The sequence below is a fragment of the Suncus etruscus genome, chromosome 1 (genome assembly GCF_024139225.1).
Source record: "Suncus etruscus isolate mSunEtr1 chromosome 1, mSunEtr1.pri.cur, whole genome shotgun sequence".
In the NCBI taxonomy this organism is placed as follows: Eukaryota; Metazoa; Chordata; class Mammalia; order Eulipotyphla; family Soricidae; genus Suncus; species Suncus etruscus.
The window spans coordinates 202,257,519-202,282,965 of NC_064848.1; the positions used below are offsets into that span (position 1 = coordinate 202,257,519).

Below are 25,447 nucleotides of genomic sequence, written 5' to 3' on the forward strand. Positions count from 1 at the left end.
GGAGGAGCTTGAAAAAAGTCCACTGGCTCCCAGCCATCCACAATATTCCTTTATTGGTGGAAATCACAGTCATGAGGTCTCGCCCATCGGAAAGAGGGTAGAGGTACAGAGAGAGACAGAATCCCGCACACCCCGGCCACCAGATCAGATCATTTCTGTCCACCAGTACTGGTTGCACCTTCAACATTAACAGTCAGTGTCTGGGGAGAGGGTACATGGGCACGTGGAGGCTGACCTGGGGGTGGGGTGGGGGTCTTACAGCATTCACAGAGCGGGTGTCTACCCTGGGACACCATTCAGTGTGTGAACTCCAGGCACCAGCATTGCTCAAACAATGCCCAGATGTCTGGCTCATGGGTAGCCTGCCTGATGAATGTGGTGCTGAGCCTAAACCCTGGTCTGAGCTGCATTGGGCATATATGGGCAAAGATCACCTGCAAGGTCACCCTGCAGGGAAACCCCATGGGTAGCTGTGGCTCCTAGAAGATAAGGGACCTGCTCTCTCGCTCATTTCTGAAGGCAGCAGTGACTGTAATTCCCTTAAACCAGCCAGCCCCTTTGCCCTTGCCCCACACCAGCTCTCTGGCAAAATCCCACAGACACTATGAAGTTTTGGGAAAGGCCAGTTCACAAGTTTTAACCCAATGGTCCTTTGTCTCTGCATCCCATGAAGCCCCTGATGGGAAATCTTTGTCTGGAAGGAGGTTGAGCTTCTAACTAGTGGCTACAATGGCCAAGCTTCAGAGCAATCTGAAGATGAGTAATTTATCCCAATAAACATTTCGGTGTATTGGGCGGGGGGGGGGGGGTGTCACAAGCCAGGAGTGACTGCCATGCTCCTGGAATGAGCAGAAAACCAGGGGCTCTGACTGTAATCCTTCCTCACACCCTTTATCTTGGCATTCCAATTCAGAAGGAGAACACACATACACACAAACATACACACACACATTGCTTTGCTTGCTGGACACACACACACACACACACACACACACACACACACACACACACACACACACATTTGCTTTGCTTCCCGGCTCTAGTCCCTTTTCTTGGGGACAGTTTCTGGTGGAAGATGAAGAAGGCCTCAGAGAGGAGGTGGCCAGGCAGGAGCACTTCTGCCCTCTAATAGCCACCTGGGAGCACTGGGGTTAATTTAGGGGCACAAGGCCACTTGGGGTTGAGTCCTTCCACAAAATAAAATAAAATAAAATAAAATAAAATAAAATAAAATAAAATAAAAAGGCTCAGAAGAGGCGTTATCTCTCTCTCGGTTGCTTGTGTCCACCAGTGAGTGGCTCAGTGGCCATTGCGTCCAGCGAGGGAGATTCGCAGATGCCCAGTGAAGAGTGCCCTGCCCACAGCCTGGTCCATCCCAATGGGGAGCCAAGGCCTCTGACTGTGAGGAACATCTCCCCCGGATGCCACAAGTAAGCCAAATGGGCATGGGCAGAATCCATCGGGGCAAGAGATGAGAGGAGAGGAAAGAAGATGAGGTTTTAATGTGAGGGAAGCGGCTGGTACAAGTTCGAGATGCCAACCACAACATGTCCGCAGGCAGCTCCGTATGTCAGCATTAGCCCAGACCAACGTCCAGTGACATCATCACCACGAATCCCAGGATGGAGGTCCAGGATGCCAGCTTCCCGTTACCGCTGGAGGAAAGGAAAGGAAAGAAAATCCTGTCAAAAGGAGGCACTGTGGGGACCCCACATGGCTGCCCAGTGGACTACCCACCACTCTTCTTCACATGGCAGAGAGTGCTGCCAAGTCACATTTCTTGGGCTCCTTCTAGGCCAGGCAGACTGACTTCCGCCTGTCAGCTCTGGAAAACCATACTATGAGACCAGTCCTAGTTTTCTTCTCAGGTGATTGGGAGGAAAACAGAGGAACTGGAAAGTCTCTTGGCTCTGAGTGACAAACACTGGCCACCATCTCCTGAAGCTATTATTTTATTTAATTTGCCTTTGTTTGGGGACCACATTCAGCAGCACTCAGGGATTACTCCTGGCTCTATGCTCAGGAATCACTCTTGGCAGGCTTGGAGTAGCATATGGGATGCCGGGGATCAAATCTGGTCAGGCTGTTGCAAGGAAATGCCCTACCAAGTGTGCTACTGCTCCAGCCCCTGAAGCTATTTAATATTATTTAATCAAACCCTGTAAACTGGCCTCTGAAGCAGTTAGGTAGGAAGAGTATAATGAAATCTGGCACACAGCAGGCCCTGGTTCGATCCCCAGTGTCACATGGTCCCCTATGCATTCCTGGAGCTACCTCCAAACCTAGAGCCAGAGCAGACCCTGAGCAGCATCTGGTGTGGCCTCAAACTTACCTGGTCTATATATACCTAGACAAAGAAAACATGGGTGTAAACTTGGGCTAATGAAGTTCAACTCTCCTTGCATACAGCCCCTCAGTAGAAAAATGCAGAGACATAAATGCAAGCCATAAAAAATCATATGTACATATAAAGATATCTCCATCGCCCATCAATCAGCTCTCTAACCATCTCTCTAAGTTTGTGTGCATGATCTGCCTGCCCATCACCCATCCATTCATCCATCACCCACTCATCCATGTATTTACCCAATCATGTCTATTACTTATGTAGTTAACTACCCACCCACCCTTCTACCTACTCACCTATTCAACCATCCACCCACCCATCTATTCATCTGTCCATCCGTCCATCCACCCATCTATTCATCTGTCCATCCATCTATCCATTATTTATATTATCCATTTTATCTGTGTATCTATGTAGCAAGTTACCTACCTGTCCATCCATCATCCATCCATCTTTCCATCCATCTATCCACCAATCTGTTTGTATCTGTCCATCCATCCATTCATGCATCTGTTCATCCATCTACCCATAATTCATATCTACTATCTATGCATCTATGTGGCAAGTTACCTACCTGTCCATCCATCTATCCACCAATCTATCTCTAGTCTAACCATCCATCCTTCTGCCAATACATACATCCATATATGTATCCACCCATTCATCCGCCTATCATTCATACCAAATCCATATCCATTTATCAGTTCATCCATCTATATGATCCATCTGTCCATCCATCCATTCATTCATCCATCTACCAACCCACCCACCAATCCATCTACTCATCTGCTCATCCATCCATCCATCCATCCATCCATCCATCCATCCATCCATCCATCCATCCATCCATCATCCTCCATCCATAGCTATCAAATCCATCTCTACCCACCATCTACCATCCATCCATCCATCCATCCATCCATCCATCCATCCATCCATCCATTCATCCATCCATCAATCCACCCCCTCTCAAACAGAGAAATATGTGAAAGATGTGGGGGGTGAGAACATACAAAACCCACCTTTAATGCCCTTGGGGCTGGGGAGTATGGCGCTCCCTCATGTCACCCACCCATTAGCCCTCCTCCCTATCATTCTATCAGCTGATAGAACATTGAGTATGTGGTAGGGGAGAGGACAGGGAGGCGCAGAAGCAGAGAACTGAGTGGCTAGTGAAGAAAGGGGATGGCGCCCACCAAGGACAGGAGGCTTCACCCACCTGATCTGAGCCTCAGGGATAATGTCATCCACGACCACATAGACCATGGCGCCCGCCGCGAAGGCCAGTGCATAGGGCAGAAGGGGCTCAACCAGTACCACAGCAAAGGCTCCAAAGATGCCAGCCAGAGGCTCCACCATGCCACTCAGCTGCCCGTACCTGAGGGGGATGACAGACACATGTGACCGAGGTGACTGGTCCCAGCCATACCTGAGCATGCCCCGTCCCTTCTCCAAGGCACAGTCCAAGTCCTGGAGTCCCAGCCTGGTCCCCTCCCACCCCCACACCCAGGGCCTTTTCTATTGCTGAGTTTTCTTGTTTCTACCACAGCATTGTCAAGCTACATTGCCCTTACCCCGGGCACACCCTGCCATTTCCAGCCTGTGGGTGAAGCTTATTCATGAGTTACGCAACCAGCTCCTTGATTCCCGACAGTCTCATCACCCCAAAGAAACCTCACACCCGTGAGGGCAGCTGCTCCCTATTCTTCCCTCCTTCCAGTGCTGGGAACCCCTCATGGACTTCCTGTCGCTGTGGGCCTGCCTCCTATGGTGGGGAAAATCACACACACACACAGAGGCACGCACACATACACACACAACTCCACACCCCACACCCCATGCCTCCTTCTGGCTGATTTCACGGGACAGGAAGTTGCTGTTGTGCCTTTTTAGGGCCCAGTGTGCCCTATTGTGTGGGGTACCAACCCAGGTTAAGAGTCTGGATGGGTGATACCTAGGGTACATTTTTTTCTTGCTCTTCTTGGTTTTAGGGGCCATGCCTGGTGGTGTGTAGGGCTGACTTCCAGTTTGGAACTCAGGGATTCTTTCCTAGGAATTGGAACCCAGTCCGGCAGCTGTTCTACTTTTCCAAATCCCCTGCTGCCTTTGGAATGATTGGCTGCTGGTTAGGGGATACTGGGAACATTGCCTCAAGGATAGCAACACCTTGTAAAAGGAATTCTTCTTGCTGAGGACAGCACCCACCTGGCCAGACGAAGAGTGTGGGGGAGGGATCTGGCTCCGTTATCCCCATTTTGTTTTTTTCTTTTTTGGGGGGCCACACCTGGCAGCTCTCAGGGGTTATTCCTGGTTTTGAGCTCATACGTTACTCCTGGTAGATTCAGAGCATCCTGTAGGATGCCAGGGTTCAAAGCAAAGGCCAGCTGCATGCAAGGCAAATGCCCTACCAGCGGTGCTATCACTCCAGCCCCATTACCCCCATTACCTCCTTAAAATGGGGCTGAAGCAATATCACAGTGGGGAGGGCATTTGCCTTGTACACAGCAGACCTGGTTCGATCCCCGACATCCCATAGGGTCCCCCGAGCCTGCCAGGAGTAATTTATGAGTGCAGATCCAGGGGTACCCCTAAGTGCCTCTGGGTGTGGCCCAAAAATCAAAAAGAAAAAAGATGAAGTAGGTAGGGAGAAGAGGACTTAAGGTCCTGTTTCTGCAACACAAGGGCACAAGGGAATAGCTGCCTTGTGAGCATGAGACCGAGTAGATTCCTCTGGGGTCCCTGGAGTGAGTGTGATTCCAGAATCACCTTCAAATGTCCCAGCTCTGCTTGGGCTCAGCCCCTAGGACAAGACTGGAGAAAAGGTAAATGGGAACTTCGATTTTTCAATCTCTTTCTCCACACTTAGAGGCAGAAAGAGAGGGTACATGGGTATAGTAAGATGGCTCAAGAGATTTTTTTTTTATAAGGGCCACAGCTGGCAGTGCTTACTGCTGACCACTGAGATAGGAGTACTCAGTATGGCCTAAAACCACCCATCAAAACAAATTCTTGCTCCAGTCTGGATTTGGGGTTACTAGTCAAAGGCCCAGGGTAAAAGAGCTGTAAAAGAGCTGCCTATTCTGCTGCCTCAGGCAGTATTTAGGGGGGTTCTACAGGGGCGATAGAGAAGGGGTGAGAGTTGTGATCCCACCTTCAAGGCTGGCGGGGAACATGTACAGGGGGCTGACATGGGCTTTAGCAATGCCAGATGCCACAGCAAGGAACAGAGGCCTGGAAGTTGCCATGCCAGGTGTGTGTGCTGCCATGCCCAGGTGTGTGTGTGTGTGTGTGTGTGTGTGTGTGTATGTGTGTATATGTGTGTGTGTCTACTCAAAGTCTGGGGGGGGGGTGTTTCATAGCCTGGCAATATCACCCCAGCACATACCAGAAGGCTTTCCAGGTGGAGAAACCTGCACATGTGTGTGTGTGTGTGTGTGTGTGTGTGTGTGTGTGTGTGTGTGTCTACTCGAAGTCTGGGGGGGAGGGGTGGTTCACGGCCTGGCAATATCACCCCAGCACATACCAGAAGGCTTTCCAGGTGGAGAAACCTGCACCCCGCAGTGGAAGGCTGACGGCCAGACCCTCGGGGAAGTTCTGGATCCCGATGCCCAGCGCAAGGTTCCTGGAAGCAAGAAGGCGGCTGAAGTTGAGGGAGGCAGGTTTGAGTCCCTCAAAGTTAGATCCTGGAAGGCCCATTCTCTCTGGCTGGAGAGAGCACAGTGAGTCCTCCCAAAGTGCCTCAGATACAGAACAGGAAGAACCAAGGCCCTGAACCCTGAGATGACCACAGCACCCCATGGAAACTCGGGATCACTCTCATGGACACTTGGGGTCACCTCTGTAGACACTCGGGGTCACTCCAGAGGACACCTGGGTCCCTCAGAGGACACTTGGGTTACCCCTACAGACCTGTCCCAACTGAACCTGAGTCCCCACTCGAGGTGCAGGGATTTCCTGGAAGGTCTTTCAAGTGAACAAATATGAAGAAGGATGGAGCCGGATGATGTTTCCTGAGCCTTGTCCCACCTTCTGGACAGACACTCATGGGGTCCGTCTCCCCCATTCCCTGTGACATCCCAGGGGCAGATCCAAGGGTTTGATTGTCTGCGGACATGGAAGCTAACTTGGATGGCTGCCCGCTGGCCTGACCGTTCCCTGCCGCTGACTCACAGGCCACCATACAACGGAGCCCTGTGTGACCCTGGCATTGCTAACTCAAGCTCCAGGCAAGAGGCAGGACTCCCTGGGCAAACTCTGTCCCACCAGGCTGCAGAGTCTCCTCCACTTCCTGCTGGAGCCATGTCCCGATAAGCAGCACAGAAACCTTATTCTTCTGGCCCCAGTGAGCGAGCCCCGGGTACAGCACCGCCTGCCCAACAGTGCCACGCCCTCGGGCTCCTGCCAGGCTCTGCCCAGCCAGGAGCTGCTTCCCTGGGTGAGCTCAGGTTTTCCCCATGGCTCCTCCTGGGTGCCTACAACCGCCCTTGCTCCTCTTCACACACGCATATATTCTTACATAGGAGCACATGTAAGCAAGTGTGTGATTTCATGCAAGAAACATGCACACATGCTCAATCACGGGAATATGTGTGTACAAAGATATGCATACAAGAACACAGGGCATGCTCATACATAAGAAGCCACATGTGTCCTACACATATATCCCAAACAATGGCAAATACAAACACACAGACATGCACAGGAACAGGTGAGCCATAGCATGCATGAATATGTGTACATGTTTACACAGAAACACATACATGCGAGCACGCATGTCACACTCAGAAACATGCACCGATATGTTCAGAGGAATGAGGGTGCATATAAGTACACAATTCACAATGGAACATGCATTCATGTATTTACATGGGAGTACACATAGACACAAATGCATATGAGCATTTATACAGAGGACCATGCACTCATATGATCACATATTAGAACACACAACTACATTCATGCGTGGGGCATGTACACATACAAAGGTATGTTCATGCATAGGAATACAAGTGCAATACTCACACAAGGAACACTCATGTTCACACGTGCAAATACAAATATACACACGTGTATGGAGACAGCCATACACACATGCAGCTGTGCACCTGTTCATGACAGAAACATGTACTGAAGCCTCATCCCTCCATTCTCCCTTGGTAACTTGACCTTACCTGCAAGACCCGCCCATTCCTGGGAGGGGTCTTGGAAAAGGTAGATAAAGCCTTTGACCCAGGGGATTGGGGTCTTGGCCCTTTTGGTCTTTGGTCAGCATGGAGGTCAAAGGGAAGATGGCTGAAAGGAGTTAAGATGCAGGGCTAAGAATGGCTGTGCTTGAAAGGTTATGATATAGGCCACACACATGTGGTGAATAGGGTATGAATAAAGCTGATACTTCCTGATGCCTGTCTCTGAATGAGTCTGATTTCGCCGTTCACCTAAACCCAGGACCCACCAGCTGAATGGGGATTGCGGAGCCATGTGGCCTGGGATGGCAGAGAAAAATCCATCCATCCATCCATCCATCCTTCACCATCCAGCTCCATCGTTAATTATTTAATGCAACAATGTACAAATCTACAGAGGCAGAGGCAGGACACACACATGAACACACAGGAAGATGTGCACATTAACATGCAGTTAAGCACAAAGATGCATGCAAACACACACTCGTGATCACAAAGATGCAGGCATGCAGGCAGAGGCGTGTACACCATGTTCGTAAGTGTGTGGTGAGTTGGCACATACATGCAAACTTGTGCGCACACATGTGGCACGTGCCCTCTGGCTCCACTGGGAGCATCTGGCAGGTGGCGGCTAGGTGAGGGCGACCCCTTGGCCCTGCTCAGGGTTGTCCCCAAGTCTCCTACCTCAGCTCAGACCCTGAGGAAACACCCGCAGCTCTCGGCCCTGCTGTGGTCAGTTGCGGAGACTGAGCCCATGCCGGGGTGGGAGTGGGGGTCCCCCACTTTGGGACTCTGGCGCTTTCCACGGTGCAGCCCTCACACCTGCTGGCTGGAGGTACAAACACGCTGAGTGGAGAGAATTCACCATCCTGGGCCATGAGGACCACAAGGTGGGATGCACCCCCCCACACTCCTGGTGGGGACCCCTTCCCTGCTAACCTCCACCCTGCATAGGCACAGTGACCATATGTGACTGCATCAGGAAGGTGGGGGAGGGCCCCCAAACCTGGCTTAAGGCACAAAGGCCAAGAGGAAAAGAGAAAAAGAGCTGGTTGGGGGTGGGGGGGACAGTGCCAGGGTGTGGGGGTGCAGAAGAGCAGAGGGGTGGAACACTGCTTGCTCGGGAATGGAAAGTTCCACCTGAGGCCTGCTCTGTTTCTACAGTCAGGGCTACCCAGCCCCCAAGCAGAGAGGTGGGGTCACCCCATAATCACCCTGGCAAGAGAAGTCCAGAAAAATAGACTTCAGCTTCCGGGGTCTGCTAGGGAGACTCCTTAATGGGAGCCGCACCCCAAAGCACATGGGACAGGGAGGGGAGGGGTCTGTCCATGTTAGGTTCTCCAGAATCCCCATTCAGGACAGGAACTGGGGAGGTGGAATGAAACCCTTGGAAGAGAAAGTGACATCAGCCGAGGTGACCTGGAACCTGGCCAGCCAGGCCTGTGCAAGAGGAAGGGAACAGGGGATCATTCTAGAAGGCCTGGAGGGCCAGAAGAGGAGAGGGGGGCCCAGGGCAGGTGCCTTCTGGGGTCTGAGCTACATCTATGGGTCCAGGAAGAACCATTTCTGCCCAGAGATCTGCAAACATCTCGCCTGTCCCCAAGGGCTGCTTGACCCAAAGCAAAGGGAGCTCGTATTCAAAGCAGTTAGTTCCCAAAGTTTCCGACAGTAGGAGGGAAAATAGGGAAACGTTTCGCAGCAGTGTAAGTTCTGATGGCAGGCTGTGACAGGGTCTTCCAGAAATTTCGATGGCTGGGGGAAAATAACCCAAACCCGGCCTGAACAGAGAGGTGATCAGTGCCATGTAAGTCCCTCCAATTTATCTCTGGTGGCAGAAAACAATGACAGTATCTGGATCTTCCAAGGCTTTCTCAATGCTGCCAGTCCTTAGTAAACACAGCTGCTTTCATTCATTTTTTTATTCAATTCATTCATTCTCTGACTCATTCATTCCCAGCTCACTTTTCCAGTTCCCAAGATGTAGAGAGTCTGGGGGTGAACCTAAACAGTCCCCAGATCCCATGTGCTCAAGCTGGAGAGGCCTCTAGGAGACAGGACTGGGCCTAAGTGACAGTATAGCAGGGAGGGTGCTTGCCTCGTACATGGCGAACCTGGGTTTGATCCCCAACATCCCAGTAGGTCCTCAGAGCACCCGGGAGTGATCCCTGAGTGCAGAGCCAGGGGTAAGTCTAAGCATCTCCAGGTTTGATGCCATAAAACCAAACCAAATCAGAAGGCAGGACTGGGAGCATGACTACTCCAGAAACACCCCATATCCCTCCCGGCCTTGGAAGCCCCCAAATTCCAGGCCCCCAGAGGCCAGACTGGGGGAAGCACCTTGTGAGCCCCAGGAGGAGAAGAGAAGCGGGGCAGCTGGACTGATGTTGCACATCTGCAAGAAAGGGCCATTAACTCCACTCTTCCGGCACGTTCACCCCACTCCTGACTTCGTGTGTGTGTGTGTGTGTGTGTGTGTGTGTGTGTGTGTGTGTGTGTGTGTGTGTGTGTGTGTGTGATTTTTGGGTCACACCCGGCAGTGCTCAGGGGTTATTCCTGGCTCCATGCTCAGAAATTGCTCCTGGCAGGTACAGGGGACCATATGGGATGCTGGGATTCGAACAGATAACCTTCTGCATGAAAGGCAAACGCCTTACCTCCATGCTATCTCTCCGGCCTCCACTCCTGACTTCTTAGCTCTGCCCCCTGAAGCCCTAACTCTGTGGGTATCTGCCTGACCCCGGGCTGATCTCCAGCCCAACTTGGAGAGGCAAAGGTGTCCCTGGGGGACAATCACAGACATGCAGACAGGCTGCCTGCCCAGGACACATGGGGCAATTCAGCTGCAGAGTCTGGCAGAGAGAAAGGGGCTACGTTCACTCACAGATATCAACCCAGGCCGAGGGGCACAATTGTGGAGATGCCGGTGAGGGTTAGGTTAGGATCAGGGACTAGGGCTAGAATTAGGGTTAGGGCAAGAGTTAGGTTAGGGTTTGGGCTAGTTATTAGAGTTAGAGTTAGGGTTATGGTGCTGTTCCACTCAGCGTTCACTTGAGTTTGGGGTGACAGAGCTTGACACCCCTGCTCCCTTAGCAGTCACCCATTTAGGAGCTGGAGAGCAAAGGACTGAGTGAAGCGGAGAGAGATCAGTGTCGAAGCACATCAGGCAGGTGCTCCTAGGGAGTACCCCAAGTATTACTTTGGGGAGGGAACCCAAGTATGTCCAAGTGTGGCCCCCAGACTAACAGGAATAGGGGTTAAGGTGCTCTCCTGTCCAGTCCTGGCACCACACGGGGTCCCTTAAGAGCTTCTAAGAGTGACCCCTGAATACAGATCCAGGAGTGGGCCCTGGGCACAGAGCCAGGGTTAAATCCTGAGCACTGCCAGGTGTGGCCCCCCACAATCAAGAAAGTACGCTGTGTGCAGGGAATATTCTCAGACTGAGCCCATATCCTGTAGGAACTCTCTGGTTCCTCTCAAGCACTCTCTCTCCTATCCGGTCACCCCACTTTACATAGTCAGGCCACAGAGGGCCTTGGCTGTTCAGTGACTCGCTTACAGGGTCACCAGAAGGGAAGAACCACGGGCTTCTGGTCTCCCAGGGGCAGAACCCCACAAGGGGCAGGCCCTGAGTTCTTACAGCTGGGAAGCTGGGTCCCGCTCAGGTGGGCAAGAAAATTGGGAGGTAGCAGGAGCGCAGGGTCAGTGGGAACCCTGGGGTTCATTGGGATGGGAATTCTCTGCCACAGTGTTTTTTTTGGAGGGACTTGTGGATCCAGGGCCATTCCCAGCAATATTCAGCCCTTGGAGCTGGTAGTTCCATGCTAGGGTTCAAGGGAGCAACGGATGCAAGTGAGGTCTGAGATGCAGGGGACCACCAGGGCGAGCACTATTAACAGAACTCTGTCCCTTCTCCCTGGCCTTTCCCTTCGACTTTGGGGACCAGATCAGTCGTTGTCATGGTCTATGTCCCCTCCTAGGACTGATCTAGGCTGAGCAGAATTCAGGGATGAGGCAAAACATCCCTGGGGGGACCGCAGACCACGTGAGCTGGTACCCTTCACAGTGACCGGAAGTCACTCATTGGAACCAGGAAACCAGCCACGATGTGGCTTGCAGATTGGTCTCTTAGTTCTGTGGCGACAAAACAGTTTCTGGGGTGGTAGTGGTGGTGGTAGTGCAAGAAAAAGGCAGTCTCCAGGCCCAGCAGGCCTCTGTTCCCTTCAATCTAGAAGCACTTGGGGATCACCATTGCTTGGGAATCTCAGCATCACATGACTCCAGCCCCCTTTTGTGCATGCTGCGGTCTCTACAAGTGGCACCCCCTGGAGTTGTGCAAGGGGATTGCCCTGCAGGATGCTGAGATCCAGGTTTTGACTCTGGAAAAATCATCTTTCTGGGGTTGGAGGGAAGCTGGGGAGGAAGCTGGATTTCTCAACACCCTAGAAAGTGAAGCATCTATGTCAGGCAGCCTGGTGCCCCAGAGATGCTCTGAGTCCGGGTCTCTGAAAGGCAAGTGAGGCACATTTTCCTGCCCAGCTTCACCACGTAGGGCCCTGGGGTCCTTCTAAGAGCCCTGAACATGCGTGTTCCTGCGCGCCTTTGGGTGTTATGTCGTGCCCTGAAAAGCCTGATTGTTCGGTGGCCGATGACATCACCCAGTTGTGGTGCCCCAAGCCGCCAGAAGTTTTTGAGGAGCCCCCAGGTGGGAAGGGCTGGAGGGTTCCCCGAGGCTGTGCACCCCACCCGCCCCGTGGCCCTGGCTTAGCACGCGAGGGAGCCTCCCCGCCCCTTGCATGCGGTCCTGGCAGGCCGCTCCCCACCAGCTGGCAAGGGGAGTGCTCCCCACAACAGGTGGGGTGGGGACCAGGAAGGGGATGGGCGTGTCTGAGGGTGATTTCTCGCCAGCTCAGCAGCTCTCCCAGAAGAAACTTCGGGTGCGAGTGTTCTTGGGCTCACTCCTGTCTACTCCAGAGGTATTTAAAGCCTCTGATCTGCCATCGTGGCAAATGAAATGTGACTTTCATGAAAGCCGTTGTGTTAGGTGGTTTGAAAAACAACAGGAGTTGTAGATCCAAGAGCCGGGTGTGGGGCTCAGGGAGCAGGCACAAAGGGTTGGAGGAACTGAACCCCATCTTTGGCCCTGCACAACCTCCCAGGCAGAGAAAACACAGATAAGCCACGACACCCAGCTATTAACCCAAAACAAAGGTGTTCCCCCATCTTCCTCTTTCCTTTAAATCTCCCCTTTGATGGGCCCGGAGAGATAGCACAGTGGCGTTTGCCTTACAAGCAGCCGATCCAGGACCAAAGGTGGTTGGTTCAAATCCCGGTGTCCCATATGGTCCCCTGTGCCTGCCAGGAGCTATTTCTGAGCAGAAAGCCAGGAGTAACCCCTGAGCACCGCCGGGTGTGACCCAAAAACTAAAAAAAAAAAAAAAAAAAATCTCCCCTTTGATATGTAAAAGTCCACCTGGATAGGTAATAGGTATCTCTCTCTCTCTCTCTCTCTCTCTCTCTCTCTCTCTCTCTCTCTCTCTCTCTCTCTCTCTCTCTCTCTCTCTCATGTTTTTTGGCTGAGTAAGCTCAGAGAGATACCACAAAGAGCAGACTGACTCCACAACTCTCTCCTGACAGGCTTGGTTTATTAACCCATCATGGCTACCCTCTTTCTTCAGACCCATCCACCTGGGGGTAGATATGGTGCCTGGTGTAATCTCACAGCGGCTGGTATTTATTTACAACAGACAAGCCCCAGAAACATCCATGAACCCCCAGGTGCAGCTCTGGTAGTGCCCATCTGTGGGTGACCTGGGACTCCTGGAACATTCTCTTCCCTGCAGAGAACCAGGTATGACCATACAAAAGACCAGTTCTATCTGGGCCCGTCCCAGGCAGGACCCCAGCCAATGTCCGTGATGACCAATGTCACCATCAGGAAGATGACCAACATGACCAGGAATTTGTGGGGCACGAGGCAGCTCAGAGATATGATCCTTTTTCTTTGGGGGGGATTGTCTTTTTTTGTTTGTTTTCAGGCCACACCTAGCAGTGCTCAGAATTTATTCCTATCTCTGCTTAGCTCACTGCTGACGAGGTTTAGGGCACCATAGTGGATGCCAGGGTTCAAACTCAGGTTAGCTATGTGCAAGGCAAGTGCCCTCCTTCCCTGTCATACTATGGTTCAGAATCATAATTTTGAATAAAAAGAACAAAATGCTAAACCCTGAATGATAGATTTCCAGTACCCCTCAAACAGGCAAAAACCAAACCAAACAACTGTGAATGGTTGATACAATCCATCAATCCATTAACCTCTACTTGGGGCATCTGGAACTTTTTTGTTTGTTTGTTTGTTTGTTGGGCCATACCCAGGAGAACTCAAGAATTACTCTTGGCTCCGCATTCTGAAATTGCTCCTGGCAGGCTTCGGGGACCATATTGGGTGCCGGGGATTGAACCAGGGTCAGCCGCATGCAAGTCAAATGCCCTCCTCTCTATGCCATCGCTCCTGCCTTGAGCACTGGAACTTTATCTGACACTTTCGAGTTCCCACTGAGGGACCCCATGAAGGGGAAATTCATGTTCTGGGCAAAGCAAGGCTTCTGGCAAAAGTATCAGCTTTGCGGGACCTTTGCATAAAGCTGCTTTATTCTTATTTCTTCATTATTTGGGGATGGGATGGACTAGCTACTCCTGGCTGAGTGTTTAGGGGACCTTATGATGCTAGGGGCTTGTCACCTGCAAAGCATGAGCTTGATGAAATGACCCATCTCCCATCCCCAGAAACAGCAGTTTCCAGCTGTGTGAAACTGCGTGTGGAGCCCGGATAGGCAATCTGGGAGTGCAGCAGCTCCTAGCTACAGCTCATCCATTGATAGCTCAGTAGTTTTGGCTCAGCAGTTTTGCTGCGAATCCAGGTCAGATCAGGCACTCCCCGAAATAAAGTTCCCTTCTAGATCTTTATGCCATAAGCCCAGCACAACACAAGCTCTGTGGGGTCTCTGGATGCCAGGGGCTGCAGACTCCGCCTCCCCATCCCCCAGCCTTGGCCAGCGCTTGCTTTCCTGGCCTTGAACATCTGGAGCGCCCAGACCATCCCGTCTCCATTGTGCACATCTGGTCCGCACATACCCCCAGAGAGGAAGTGAGGGAACCTGAAAGGCTCCTTTCTTCTCCCCGACCTGCCTCTATAGTGCCATCGCTGGGTTGAAAGGGGGGCTGAGAACACACACATGCCAGAGTGCACAAATACACACACAGCACCCGCACAAACACACATAATCACACACATGCAGATGCTCATACATACAAGATCACACATGAACATGCATATATGCACCCACATGCATGCACAGATACACATGCACAAATACACAGAGACACACATTGCAAACACAAACACACACACATGCACACACACGCACGCACTTTCTGAACTTGACACAGCCACACCGTTCCCTCCACTAGGCCCTGGCTCCCGGCCAGTGTGAAAGTCAAAACTCACAGAGCAGAAATGGCGCCTCTCCTCCTGGACCCAATCCACTTCGTTTCTCCCCCAGGCATGTGGCAAGGGATCAAAGCGGAACACACCTGCTCTGTCTCCCCGCCCTTCTCCAGGGAGAGCCACTGCTCTGAACCCCTGAGCTCTCTGCATCCCTGGGTCCCTCTCCATCCTCGGACCTTCTGTATGCCAATCGGTTAGGAAACAGTAATAGGGGGATGTGGGTCACCCCAGGAGCACCAACCTACCTCCCTGCCCCTTGTCTGATTCCCCTGTTTCTAGTCCACCCCCACAGATCCATCCTGGGGATCAGCCTGGCCCCATACAGCTTGAAGGGAGCATCCCACTTTGCAAACCTGAGCAGTCTGACTTGGACTGCATTGGGGCTGTGACGGCAGTGTTGGAAAGCCATGCCTGACCCTTGCCACCCTGAGAACTATTTCCTCTCTAGCCCTTCACAGAAGAGCTTGGTAGACTTCCGTGCCAGTCCTCCTCAGGTCTGTGCTAGAGAGAGCTTACTCACTGCTGACAACAGGTCTACTTCATAGTTCTGTCTTGAAATGGAAATAGAGGGACTGGAGCAGTGGCGCAAGTGGTAGGGTGTTAGCCTTGCACGCGCTATCATAGGATGGACTGCAGTTCGATCCCTCTGGCATTCTATATGATTCCCCAAGCCAGGAACGATTTCTGAGCACAGAGCCAGGAGTAACCCCCGAGCGTCACTAGGTATGACCCAAAAAGGAAAAAAAAATAATGGAAATAGAATTGCTAATCACTGGCTGATCCCCCCACTCCTAGGTGGGGAGGGCACAGGGGCACAATGTGAAATAATGTGATGACTGTGAGAGTCAGAGCTGGACAAGGATGTAGATGACAGGGCCTGAGACAGGTTTACCTTGCATTCAGCCAACCCAGGTTCAATCCTCAGAATCCAGTATGGTTCCCCCCAGCACTGCCAGGAGTGGTTCCTGAGTGCAGAGCCAGGACTAAGCCCTGAGCGGCTTCAGGTATGGCCCCAAAACAAACCAAAGAAGGTAGATTCTGCAAAGGTCTGAGATATGGGTTAAAGGAATGGAAGTCCTGATCTTTTTACATATCAGAATGAGTGGCAGGTTCGAGCCCCTGCAGGGTCTCTGAGCAATCCAGAGTCTCTTCCCTATCCTGCCTCCCTTCCCCTTCTCCCCACCTCTCAATCTTCTTACAGTTCCTGGGTCCTCCTTCTTTGGGAAGGGGGGAACTTTAATATGTCCAGGCCTTCGCCTTTAGCTTGTACTCCTGGCACAAACTTTCAAACTTCCACCAACTTACACCCCAGAAACAGAAGAGAGCCCAGATGTCGATGGAATCTGTGGAATCCCATTTATACTTCTTTATGTTCTGGAGCTCGCAGTTAAGCTTCCTATAAAGCCTGTTCAAATGGCCGGCTGGGTGACCCCCTGTCACTCACAAAAGTCCATTTAACTCAAGCGTGAAGATGTTACAAGGGTTTCAATTCCTTCTAGGTCCCATAAAGATGGTGGGCCATGAGTCCACGTTTTGAACCTTAACTCAATTCCTCCCGACTGGAAAATGCCTCTCCTGTGAACTGTGAGAAGGACCGAGAAGGCACTTTAGAGGAGTGATGACAAGACAGAAAGCAGCAACAAAAGAATGGTGTCTTGACTTGGAAACTTCCAGAACGTTCCAGGGAACCTAATACAATGGCAAAGCGGCGATTCAAGAATGAAACTGAATCCTTCCGGCATTCTGCCACTACACATTGGGTTCGAGAGAGGCAGAGGTGGGGGTGCACCCCTCAAGAATTGTTTTTTTAGGGAAGGACCTGGAGAGACAGAAGAGGGATGTGGGCCAGACCATGCTGGAGAGGACATGACCCTAGCAGGAGTGACTCAATGCAAGGTAAGTTCTGAAGACAAACAAAAGAAAGTAGTTTTAGGACAAAAATTCACAGAACAAGGGGCCCTGGAAGGGGCTTAAGGGTAGAGTATTCGTTCTGTGGGTGTGAAGCTTAGACTCTGGTTCCCAAATATCTCTTACACCAGCAAACATGGTGGCCAAAACCATCCACAGGATGCCCAGTACCACAACCTAGGATCTCAAACACTTTTGAACCAACTGTCACCACCAAGAAAGGGAAGGGGAGGAAAGAGGTCACAGAGTTCAATGTTTAATGCTTCCACCCTCTCCCAGTACATCATGTAGAGCTACTGAGGACTTTTAGGATGAGGCCTGACTATCAACTCTCTCTAGTCTCAGGACATGTTTATTAATCCAAAAGGAGACGTTGTACCCATCAGCATTCACTCTTCAGCCCCTTCTCCTCCACCCTCAGTCCCTGTTCACTTCTCAGGGGTCTCAATGAACTGGCCAACTCTGGAGAAACTCTGAAGGAAATCAACTGTACATGTGTCTCTTCGTGCCTCGCACACTGACCCCATAGTCCCGCCATAATGAATTGTTCAATGGTACTTCATTGCCCTGTAGGGCAGCATCACAGTCCTGTGTATGGAGATACCACAGTGAGAAGGTGCAGTTACCAAGAACTACTCACCTGCCCAGTCACCAAACACCAACTACCCAGTCACCAACTATGAAGGTCCAGTCACCAATCACCAGTTACCCAGTCATCACACTGTGAAAGTCCTGTCACATCCCCTGTACTCATGCATGCAGAATCACCATGGGCCCTTTCCTATGTGCAGTATACCATCCATGCCTGGTACAAACTGGTCCAAAGTAGGGCACCTCAATGCCCACATCTTAAAAGACAATTCCATGTCCCAGAAAAGGTTTTTTTTTTTCCCCCTAAGATGTAACTAAGAATTGGAGATGCGATTCCTTAGGTACCCAGTGTCAAGGCCAATCAAAATTCTAACAAAAGAGAGTTAGAAACAGGATTTAGGGGCTGGAGCGATAGTGCAGTGGTAGGGCGTTTGTCTTGCACGTGGCTGATCTAGGATGGACCTCTGTTCGATCCCTGGCATCCCATATGATCCCCTAAGCCAGGAATGATTTCTGAATGCATAACCAGGAGTAAACCCTTGAGTTTCACTGGGTGTGGCCCCAAAACAAGAACAAAGTAGGAAAGGTAGCAAAAGACAGCAGAAGCAGAGTCCAGCAGACAGTTTCTCCAGCGATTCAACAGCAACCATCCAGTAGAAGTAGTTCAGTAGAGGCAGTGACCACTACTGGCTGACTTTACCCCCTCAGCCAACTGCCCTCCAGTGGCAGTTACAGGGGGTGGTCGTCTGGTAGTAGCTGGTTTATGGCTTATGGGGACCATAAGAGTCTGTTTCCTTATAGAAGTACTATACAAGAATCCCAACTCTAAGGTCACAGACAAGGGAGACAGGTGCCTGGAAAGAAACAAGGCCATAGAAGGCAGAGGTAGGTAGGTAAGCTACCCAACCTAGCCTGGACTGAGGCTACAGGAGGAGGCAAGGAAGGAAGAATGACCCTCCCCTCAGACCTATAGACCCTGATCTCCCCTGAGGAAGCACCAGGAGGGAGGGTCCTTCTCTAGTCCAAAGTCCCCAAGTTGGGCAGAGGAAATTTGTTGGGGCATTGTTCTGGGGAAAGAAATAGGTAGCTGAGCTTCTGGGGTACCTGGAGACCCACAGAGGAGACTGGGGTGTGGAGGAACAGAGCCTCCAAGACAAGCAGATAGTAATTAAGCCAAGGGAAACATCTGCATAATTACAGCTTGCAGAGGAGCTGGGTTAGGAAGAGTCTTAGAGGAAATTGGGGGTATGGAGGGGAGCCCAGGCTCTGGCTGATACTCAGCAGGAGGCCCTGGAATGGCCCTGCACCTGGATCCTGACCTTGGTTCGCCTTGCCCAGTTCCTGCTTCCTTCAATCTCCAAACCCACCCAGGGAAGGAAGGATAATCCTTTCAGCACACAACTAATCATTGTCACCATATCATAGGCGCCCGCCAGGAGACCTCAGGATGTACAGGATATAAGCAGTGATATTATAGTTCCCCTTCTCCAGACTAAGGGTGTGGTGTGGGTGGAACCCAATGACACCTGCCCCCTTTCACGGTCTGTCCCTCTGTTTGTGAACCCCAAGGACTCCCCTCTCCATCCCCTGGTTTTGCTGGACTGTCCCCCAGTGTGACCTATCAAGTCCATCCTCCTTACTGGGGCAGGTGTGGAAGGGGTGGTGGTTCCAGATCTGATTTCCATCTACCTAGCCACTGGCCACTACAGCCTTTTTTAGTGCCATTGTGAGCTGCCATCAACAGTGACATTATTATTATTATTATTATTATTATTATTATTTTGGTTTTTGGGTCACATCCAGCAGCGTTCAGGGGTTACTCCTGACTCCACGCTCAGAAATAGCTCCGGGCAGACTTGGGGGATCATATGGGATACCAGGATTTGAACTAATGACCTTCTGCATGAAAGGCAAACGCCTTACCTCCATGCCATCTCTCTGGCCCGACATTATTCATTTTAATAAACACTAAGTGTGTCTGTAGATTATCTGATCCTCTAGCGCTCTGAACCCTGAGTCCCAGTGTGTGTTCAGATGCCATATTATCTATCAGCTCATGAAAACAACCTCCCAAAACTAGTTCCAGTGTCTACATTTTGTGGTCAGGATTTGGTATTACAGTGGAAGTGGTGAGCGAGGTACCATCTGTGAGGTTCTCGTAGAGGCAATCTGATTGGTTGCTATCCAGGCAATCTGATTGGACACCCTGGCAGGTCATTAGTGGGCCATCCAATCGGCCATTTTGGAGCAAGTTGATCAGGAGAATATAACCAACCAGACATCAGAAATAGCTAAGCGATGGGGACAGCAGTTGGCTAAGGGGCCATCTGATTGGTCAGTTTTTTATTTTATTTTATTTGTGTGTGTGTGTGTGTGTGTGTGTGTGTGTGTGTGTGTGTGTGTGTGGTTTTTGGGTCACACCTGGCAGTGCTCAGGGGTTACTCCTGGCTCCATGCTCAGAAATTGCTCCTGGCAGGCCCGGGGGACCATATGGGACACCGGGATTCGAACCGATGACCTTCTGCATGAAAGCAAACGCCTTACCTCCATGCTCTCTCTCCGGCCCCTGGTCAGTTTTTTTAAATCAATCAGTTGATCGGATATATATAGGGTATGGTCAAACAGACAACAGAAACAGCTAATGGGCAAGGACTGTTGGTTAAGGGCCAACATCCAATTGATCATTTTTCAACAAGTCGATTGGATTTACACAGGATGTGGCCAATCAGACAACCCAAACAGCTAAGGGGCAGGGATAGTTGCTGGAAAAAGTTGCTGGGTTGCTGGCCTGAGGTTGGAGGCTGCTATTGGACTCATAGAACTGTAAAGAGATGGTAGTCGAGGCTGCATTGTTACCTACCACCCAGAAGAACCCAGAGGATTGCCATGTGTACTGTGGCATAGGCAGATTGACTGGAGGCTTGCTTGGTTACCTGAACCCAGTGCACAATCCAGGACAGAAGGGCTTATAGTGCAGAAGGTCAAGGCCTATGTGGCTTTCCAAACCACTGAACCATCCTAGAGACATCCAGAATCCAAATGTCCAAAGCTAAGCGCAGGGCAGGAGCCCCAGCTGCCCACCAGGGAAGCGTCCCATAGCAGAGTCCATGGCCCTGAGAGCAGAGCCAGCCTGCCTACCCCAGGGTCCCAGGATGTGATTTCTTCACAGCCCTGGGGATGGGCTCTAGAAGAAGTGGTTGTGCATGGAGCTCTGCCCAATTCCCTGGCCACAACTCTGGGGGGTCAGCAATTTATTAGCAGACAGGAGCTCCCCCCTCGGCTCCCCCTAGCTCCAGTTATCACAGTCACAGCCTTGTCCAGAAACAATGTCGCCTTTCAGAGGGGTTTCCGCCTGGGACAGTGGGTTTATAAACTGGAACCAGCGACCTGGCGTCTCGTGAGGGCTGCAAGAGACTGAAGCCCTTGTTCTTGGGGCCTGGTTTAGTATTATCCTGATAAGATAAACATGGGGAACTGCTGGAGGGGGCCACTTTCACATCCATGGCTCCTAGCTTTACGGAGTGGGGGTGGTGGAGCTTTTTCTAGATCAAAGGCAGAAAAAAAGAAAAAGCCCTTTTGGGAAAGGTTAGCTAGAAGATGGGTGCCGAGTATGGTACCCCCCAAATAGTTCTGAATAAACAGGGTTGGTTTCTCCCCCAAAAGTGTTCTTCCCCATCTGCCCCCAAAATAAAACTTTCTACTCTCTAAGTTTTCTGGAAGGTAAAAGTGGCCACTATTGTTGAAGCCATGGGACACAAATGGGTGTGTGACAAAGAACTGGGCTTTTGTGGGCTGACAAATTTCCATAATAACAGCAAAAAAAATTTTTTTAAAGGCACCTTGGACTTAATGACTGAAGGCCAGTGAGAATTTATTTAGAATTCTCCTTGTAGGTTTGTTTAAAAATTGCACTGAAGGGGCTGGTTGGTGGCGCTAAAGGTAAGGTGCCTGCCTTGCTTGCGCTAGCCTTGGACGGACCGCGGTTCGAACCCCCAGTGTCCCATATGGTCCCCCAAGCCAGGAGCAACTTCTGAGCACATAGCCAGGAGTAACCCCTGAGCGTTACCGGGTGTGGCCCAAAAACCAAAAACCAAAAAAAAAAAAAAATTGCACTGAAAAGAATGAAAAGGACTGGCTGAAAAAGTGACATCCTAGTTTCCTCTCAACTTTTCATTCCTCCATCCATTCCTTCACCCACCCTTTCATTATTTACCCATCCATTCATTCATTATTCACACATCCATTCATTATCCATTCACTCATCCTTCTATCCATCCATCCATTCCATGCTTTACTCATTCATTTATTCATCCATTCACTCCTCCATTCATCCATTCACCCATCCATTCATTTTCTATCCATCCAATGATTTACTCATCCATTCAGTCCTCCATTTATTCATTTATCCAGCTATTATCCATCCATTCATCCATCATTCATTCATTTTCTATCCCTCCATGCACCCATTCATTCAATTTATTCATTCATATATTCAATAATCCATCCATCCATTCATTTTCCACTCATCCATCAATTCATACATTAATTCATCAATTTACTTACACCCCTATTCATCCATCCATTATTCCTCCACTTATTCAACTATCCATCCATTCATCCATTCATTCATACAGCACACATTTCTCTGGGCCACACTCTGCATGCTACTGAGAAGGCAGGCCTGTGTGAGGAGCTGAAATTGTCTCCCTAGTTCAAATAGTGACCCCCCTAGGCTGTTCTTCCTCTGCAACGAAGATCCTTCTGTGGGTGGAGATATGGGAGTTCCTGAAATCACTCTAGGCCTTCAGGGCCTTGAGCACTTAGGAAGCTAATCCACATGGTACCTTCCTCTTAAGACTACCCCACTCCCAGAGCTGGTAGAGAAAGACAGGCCCCAGAAGCACCCCTGAGTGTTCTGGGCTGCTCTGATTCAGACCCTTGGTCATGCCACTGCACCTGGTCCCTCCACCCCGTGAGTCTCAAAGGCATTTCCAGGCCCCCCAGTCCTGTTCCTGCCTCACTGTGAGGCTGTGTTACAAACACCTGTACCCCTCGGAAGGCCACAGGGCTTGGACCTTCCGTGGTCAATATGCAGTAGTCAAATGACAGTTAAGAATCCAGAGCTCCCAGCTCTAAGGCATAGCTGAAGCCCCCAAAACTCAGGGCTCACTTCAGTACCTGAGTTTAAAGATACCTCTACTTCACACCTCGGACCAGGGCTGGGTACATAGTTCAAAGGCTAGAGCCCAAGGTCTGCCTTGGGAACCCCAAGTTTGGGCCTGGTCCTACATAGTCCCATGAGCACTGTCAGGAGTGACCACTCCCAGCACTTCTTCAGGAGAAGCAAACTTAGCACTACCAGGTGGAACCATAAAATAATAACAATAGGGGCCGGTGAGGTGGCGCTAGAGGTAAGGTGTCTGCCTTGCAAGCACTAGCCAAGGAAGGACTGCGGTTCGATCCCCCCGCGTCCCATATGGTCCCCCCAAGCCAGGGGCAATTTCTGAGCGCTTAGCCAGGAGTAACCCCTGAGCATCAAACGGATGTGGCCCCAAAAACCAAAAATAATAATAACAACAACAATAATAATAACAAGGCCAGAACGCTCACACAGTGGGGAGGGCATTTACCTTGCACACAGCCAACCCAGGTTCCATCCCCTGCAGCCCATATGGTCCCCAGAGCCAGCCAGGAGTGATTTCTGCACACAGAATCAAAAGTAACCCCTCAGCACCGCCCAGTGTAGCCCCAAAACAAAACAAAACAAAAACCAATAATAATAAGGTAAATAAAACTCAGATCCCAGTTAACCGCGCCTGAGTAAGGAGATTGTTCAGAGACATCTCATTAGTCCATCTAGTTATGGGGGACCCTAACAGAGTCCCAAACATCCGGGGGGGGGATTGTGATCACAACTGGTGGTACTCTGGGTTTACTTCTAGCTCTGGGTGCAGGAATCACTCCTGGCAGTCCTCGGGAGACCCTAAGGGAATGCAGGGTGTTGGGTCCCGTTTTCACCTTTGTTGATTGTTTGAGTATCCGCAAAGAGCTCCCAGAATGAGAAATGGATTCCCATCCCCTTGTCCCCTTTTGGGGGGAGATCTTGGTAATATTTATCCGCAGCAAATAATCCACACAGACAGGAGGGTTAAGGGGTAAAAGGTTGGGCGAAGAGAGTCCTTTATCAGCCTGCTACTGGTTCTGGCAAAAGACCCTGCATGCCTCCCACTAAAGCTATTTATTCAACTCTCAACAGCGCCCCCACCTGGAAGGTCAAGGTGGGACAACAGGCAAAGGATAATCTTATGGAAATATTTTCATATACAACACAGGGGATCTAACCAGGTTGGCCACATTTAAGGCAACCGCCTTAACCACCTTAACCTCTGTGCTATCTCTGCAGCCCCGAAGGTTCCTAACTTATTGAACTTTCTGCCCTCCTTTCAGCAAACAATGACTCAGAGCTTTGTGGAAATTGACTTTCGTCCAGCAAACAAATGGAAAGAGCCTCATTATTACACCCTAGATTGTCCCCTACCCCTCATCTTCCTAATCCCCTCACTCCAACTAAAGTGGGCACCTGCCACTTTGGAAAACGCAGCTGAGCCTGCTCGTGGCAGATCCCAGGAGGAGCTGACATGGATCAAGCGGGGAACGAAATTCCCCAAATCCACCCAACTCTGCCCTGAGTCTTCAGTTCCTGAACAGAGCAGGAACACAGATCTTATCTCCAATGGGCAGTGGAGACCCAAGCACAGACATCTAGGGAAACTGAGTCCGGACCCCCAGCTTGTCCAGAGCCAACCCCAGATTTGCCAGCTTGAAGGTACCCCCATCCACATCCCCGTCTCTGGGTCCCTAATGCTGGGCCAGGCTTTGCTCCTGCAGATGAAGCCCCTGCCTCCTGCCTCCACCCCACCTGCACTTCACCAGTGGCTTTTGCCTCTAGATCCCCCTTGGTTTTGGAGTGGTCTGGGGTGCAGCTCACTTGCTTTATAGTAGGAGGCTTGGGCTGAGCATCTTGTAGCACATGGTTGTCCCAAGGAATGGGAGCAAACTCTACCCAATCCCCTAGCATGGAGTCAAGCAATTGGCCAGGTGTGACCCCCAAAGCAAAAGCCCCTCCCCAAAAAATCAAGGAAGCAGTTCCAGGGTCAAAAATAGCCCAGTGATCAGATCATCATAGTGAAAAGAGGCCTCTGATTTACCAACCAACAAAGCAACTTTTGGTCTATGAAGTGTGTGCGGCTCTGTGCCCAGCTCAAAAATTGGGGGTAGAGGACCCCAGAGGAAGCACACAGAAGCCTGGCCCTCAGGTCAACCCCACAGGATCAGAGTAGGGAGCAAAAGCATCTCTGGAGTCCCTGAAAGATGAGCTGTGCTTATCCCCCTGAACATCCTTGGGGTTCAGTTAAGGCTCCAGGACAATCCCTTTTCTGGACTCTGGGGGAACGCCCAGCTCTGCAGTCCCAGGAATGGGCTCTAGTGGGCAGTCTGGGAAGGAAGAGGCTCTCCCCTGTCCATCCCCACACTGGCAAGTTGGTATGGCTGAAGGCTGATGAAAATTAGAGAGAGAACTTCCGTGTGAGAGCAGGAAGCCTTGTCCATGCTGCACCTCAGAACAGTATCAGCTGAAGGGGACACATCAAGGTACTGGGAGAAATCAGGGCTGTGCACAGCAAAGGAAAGTGAGGTCCCTGGTGCCTCCCATGGTGGAATCACTGGAAATACAGATGTGAGGGGGGTCTCGTGATCTGTCCTTACAGGGGACACCAGCCGGCCAGCTGCAATGACAGGCTGGGAGGTACAGGTGGGTTTGAAGGTGGAAATGGGGTTCTGTCTCTTCTGCTACAAGCCCTAATGAGGTGCACTACGGCACGCCCACCAACACAGCCAGAGCTCCTGAGAGCCAGT

General features: G+C 51.0%; 1 protein-coding gene across 1 annotated transcript in view; it reads right to left on the reverse strand.

Moving 5' to 3' along the window:
• Window positions 1-1,484: 1,484 nt before the first annotated feature.
• Window positions 1,485-25,447, reverse strand: part of SLC39A11 (solute carrier family 39 member 11) — a 175,559-nt gene continuing 151,596 nt past the window's right edge. Inside the window, 3 exon segments of the mRNA XM_049769690.1 lie at window positions 1,485-1,655; window positions 3,567-3,725; window positions 5,871-5,969. Of these exon segments, the coding sequence (XP_049625647.1) occupies window positions 1,577-1,655; window positions 3,567-3,725; window positions 5,871-5,969 (337 nt within the window). The 3' untranslated portion in view covers window positions 1,485-1,576.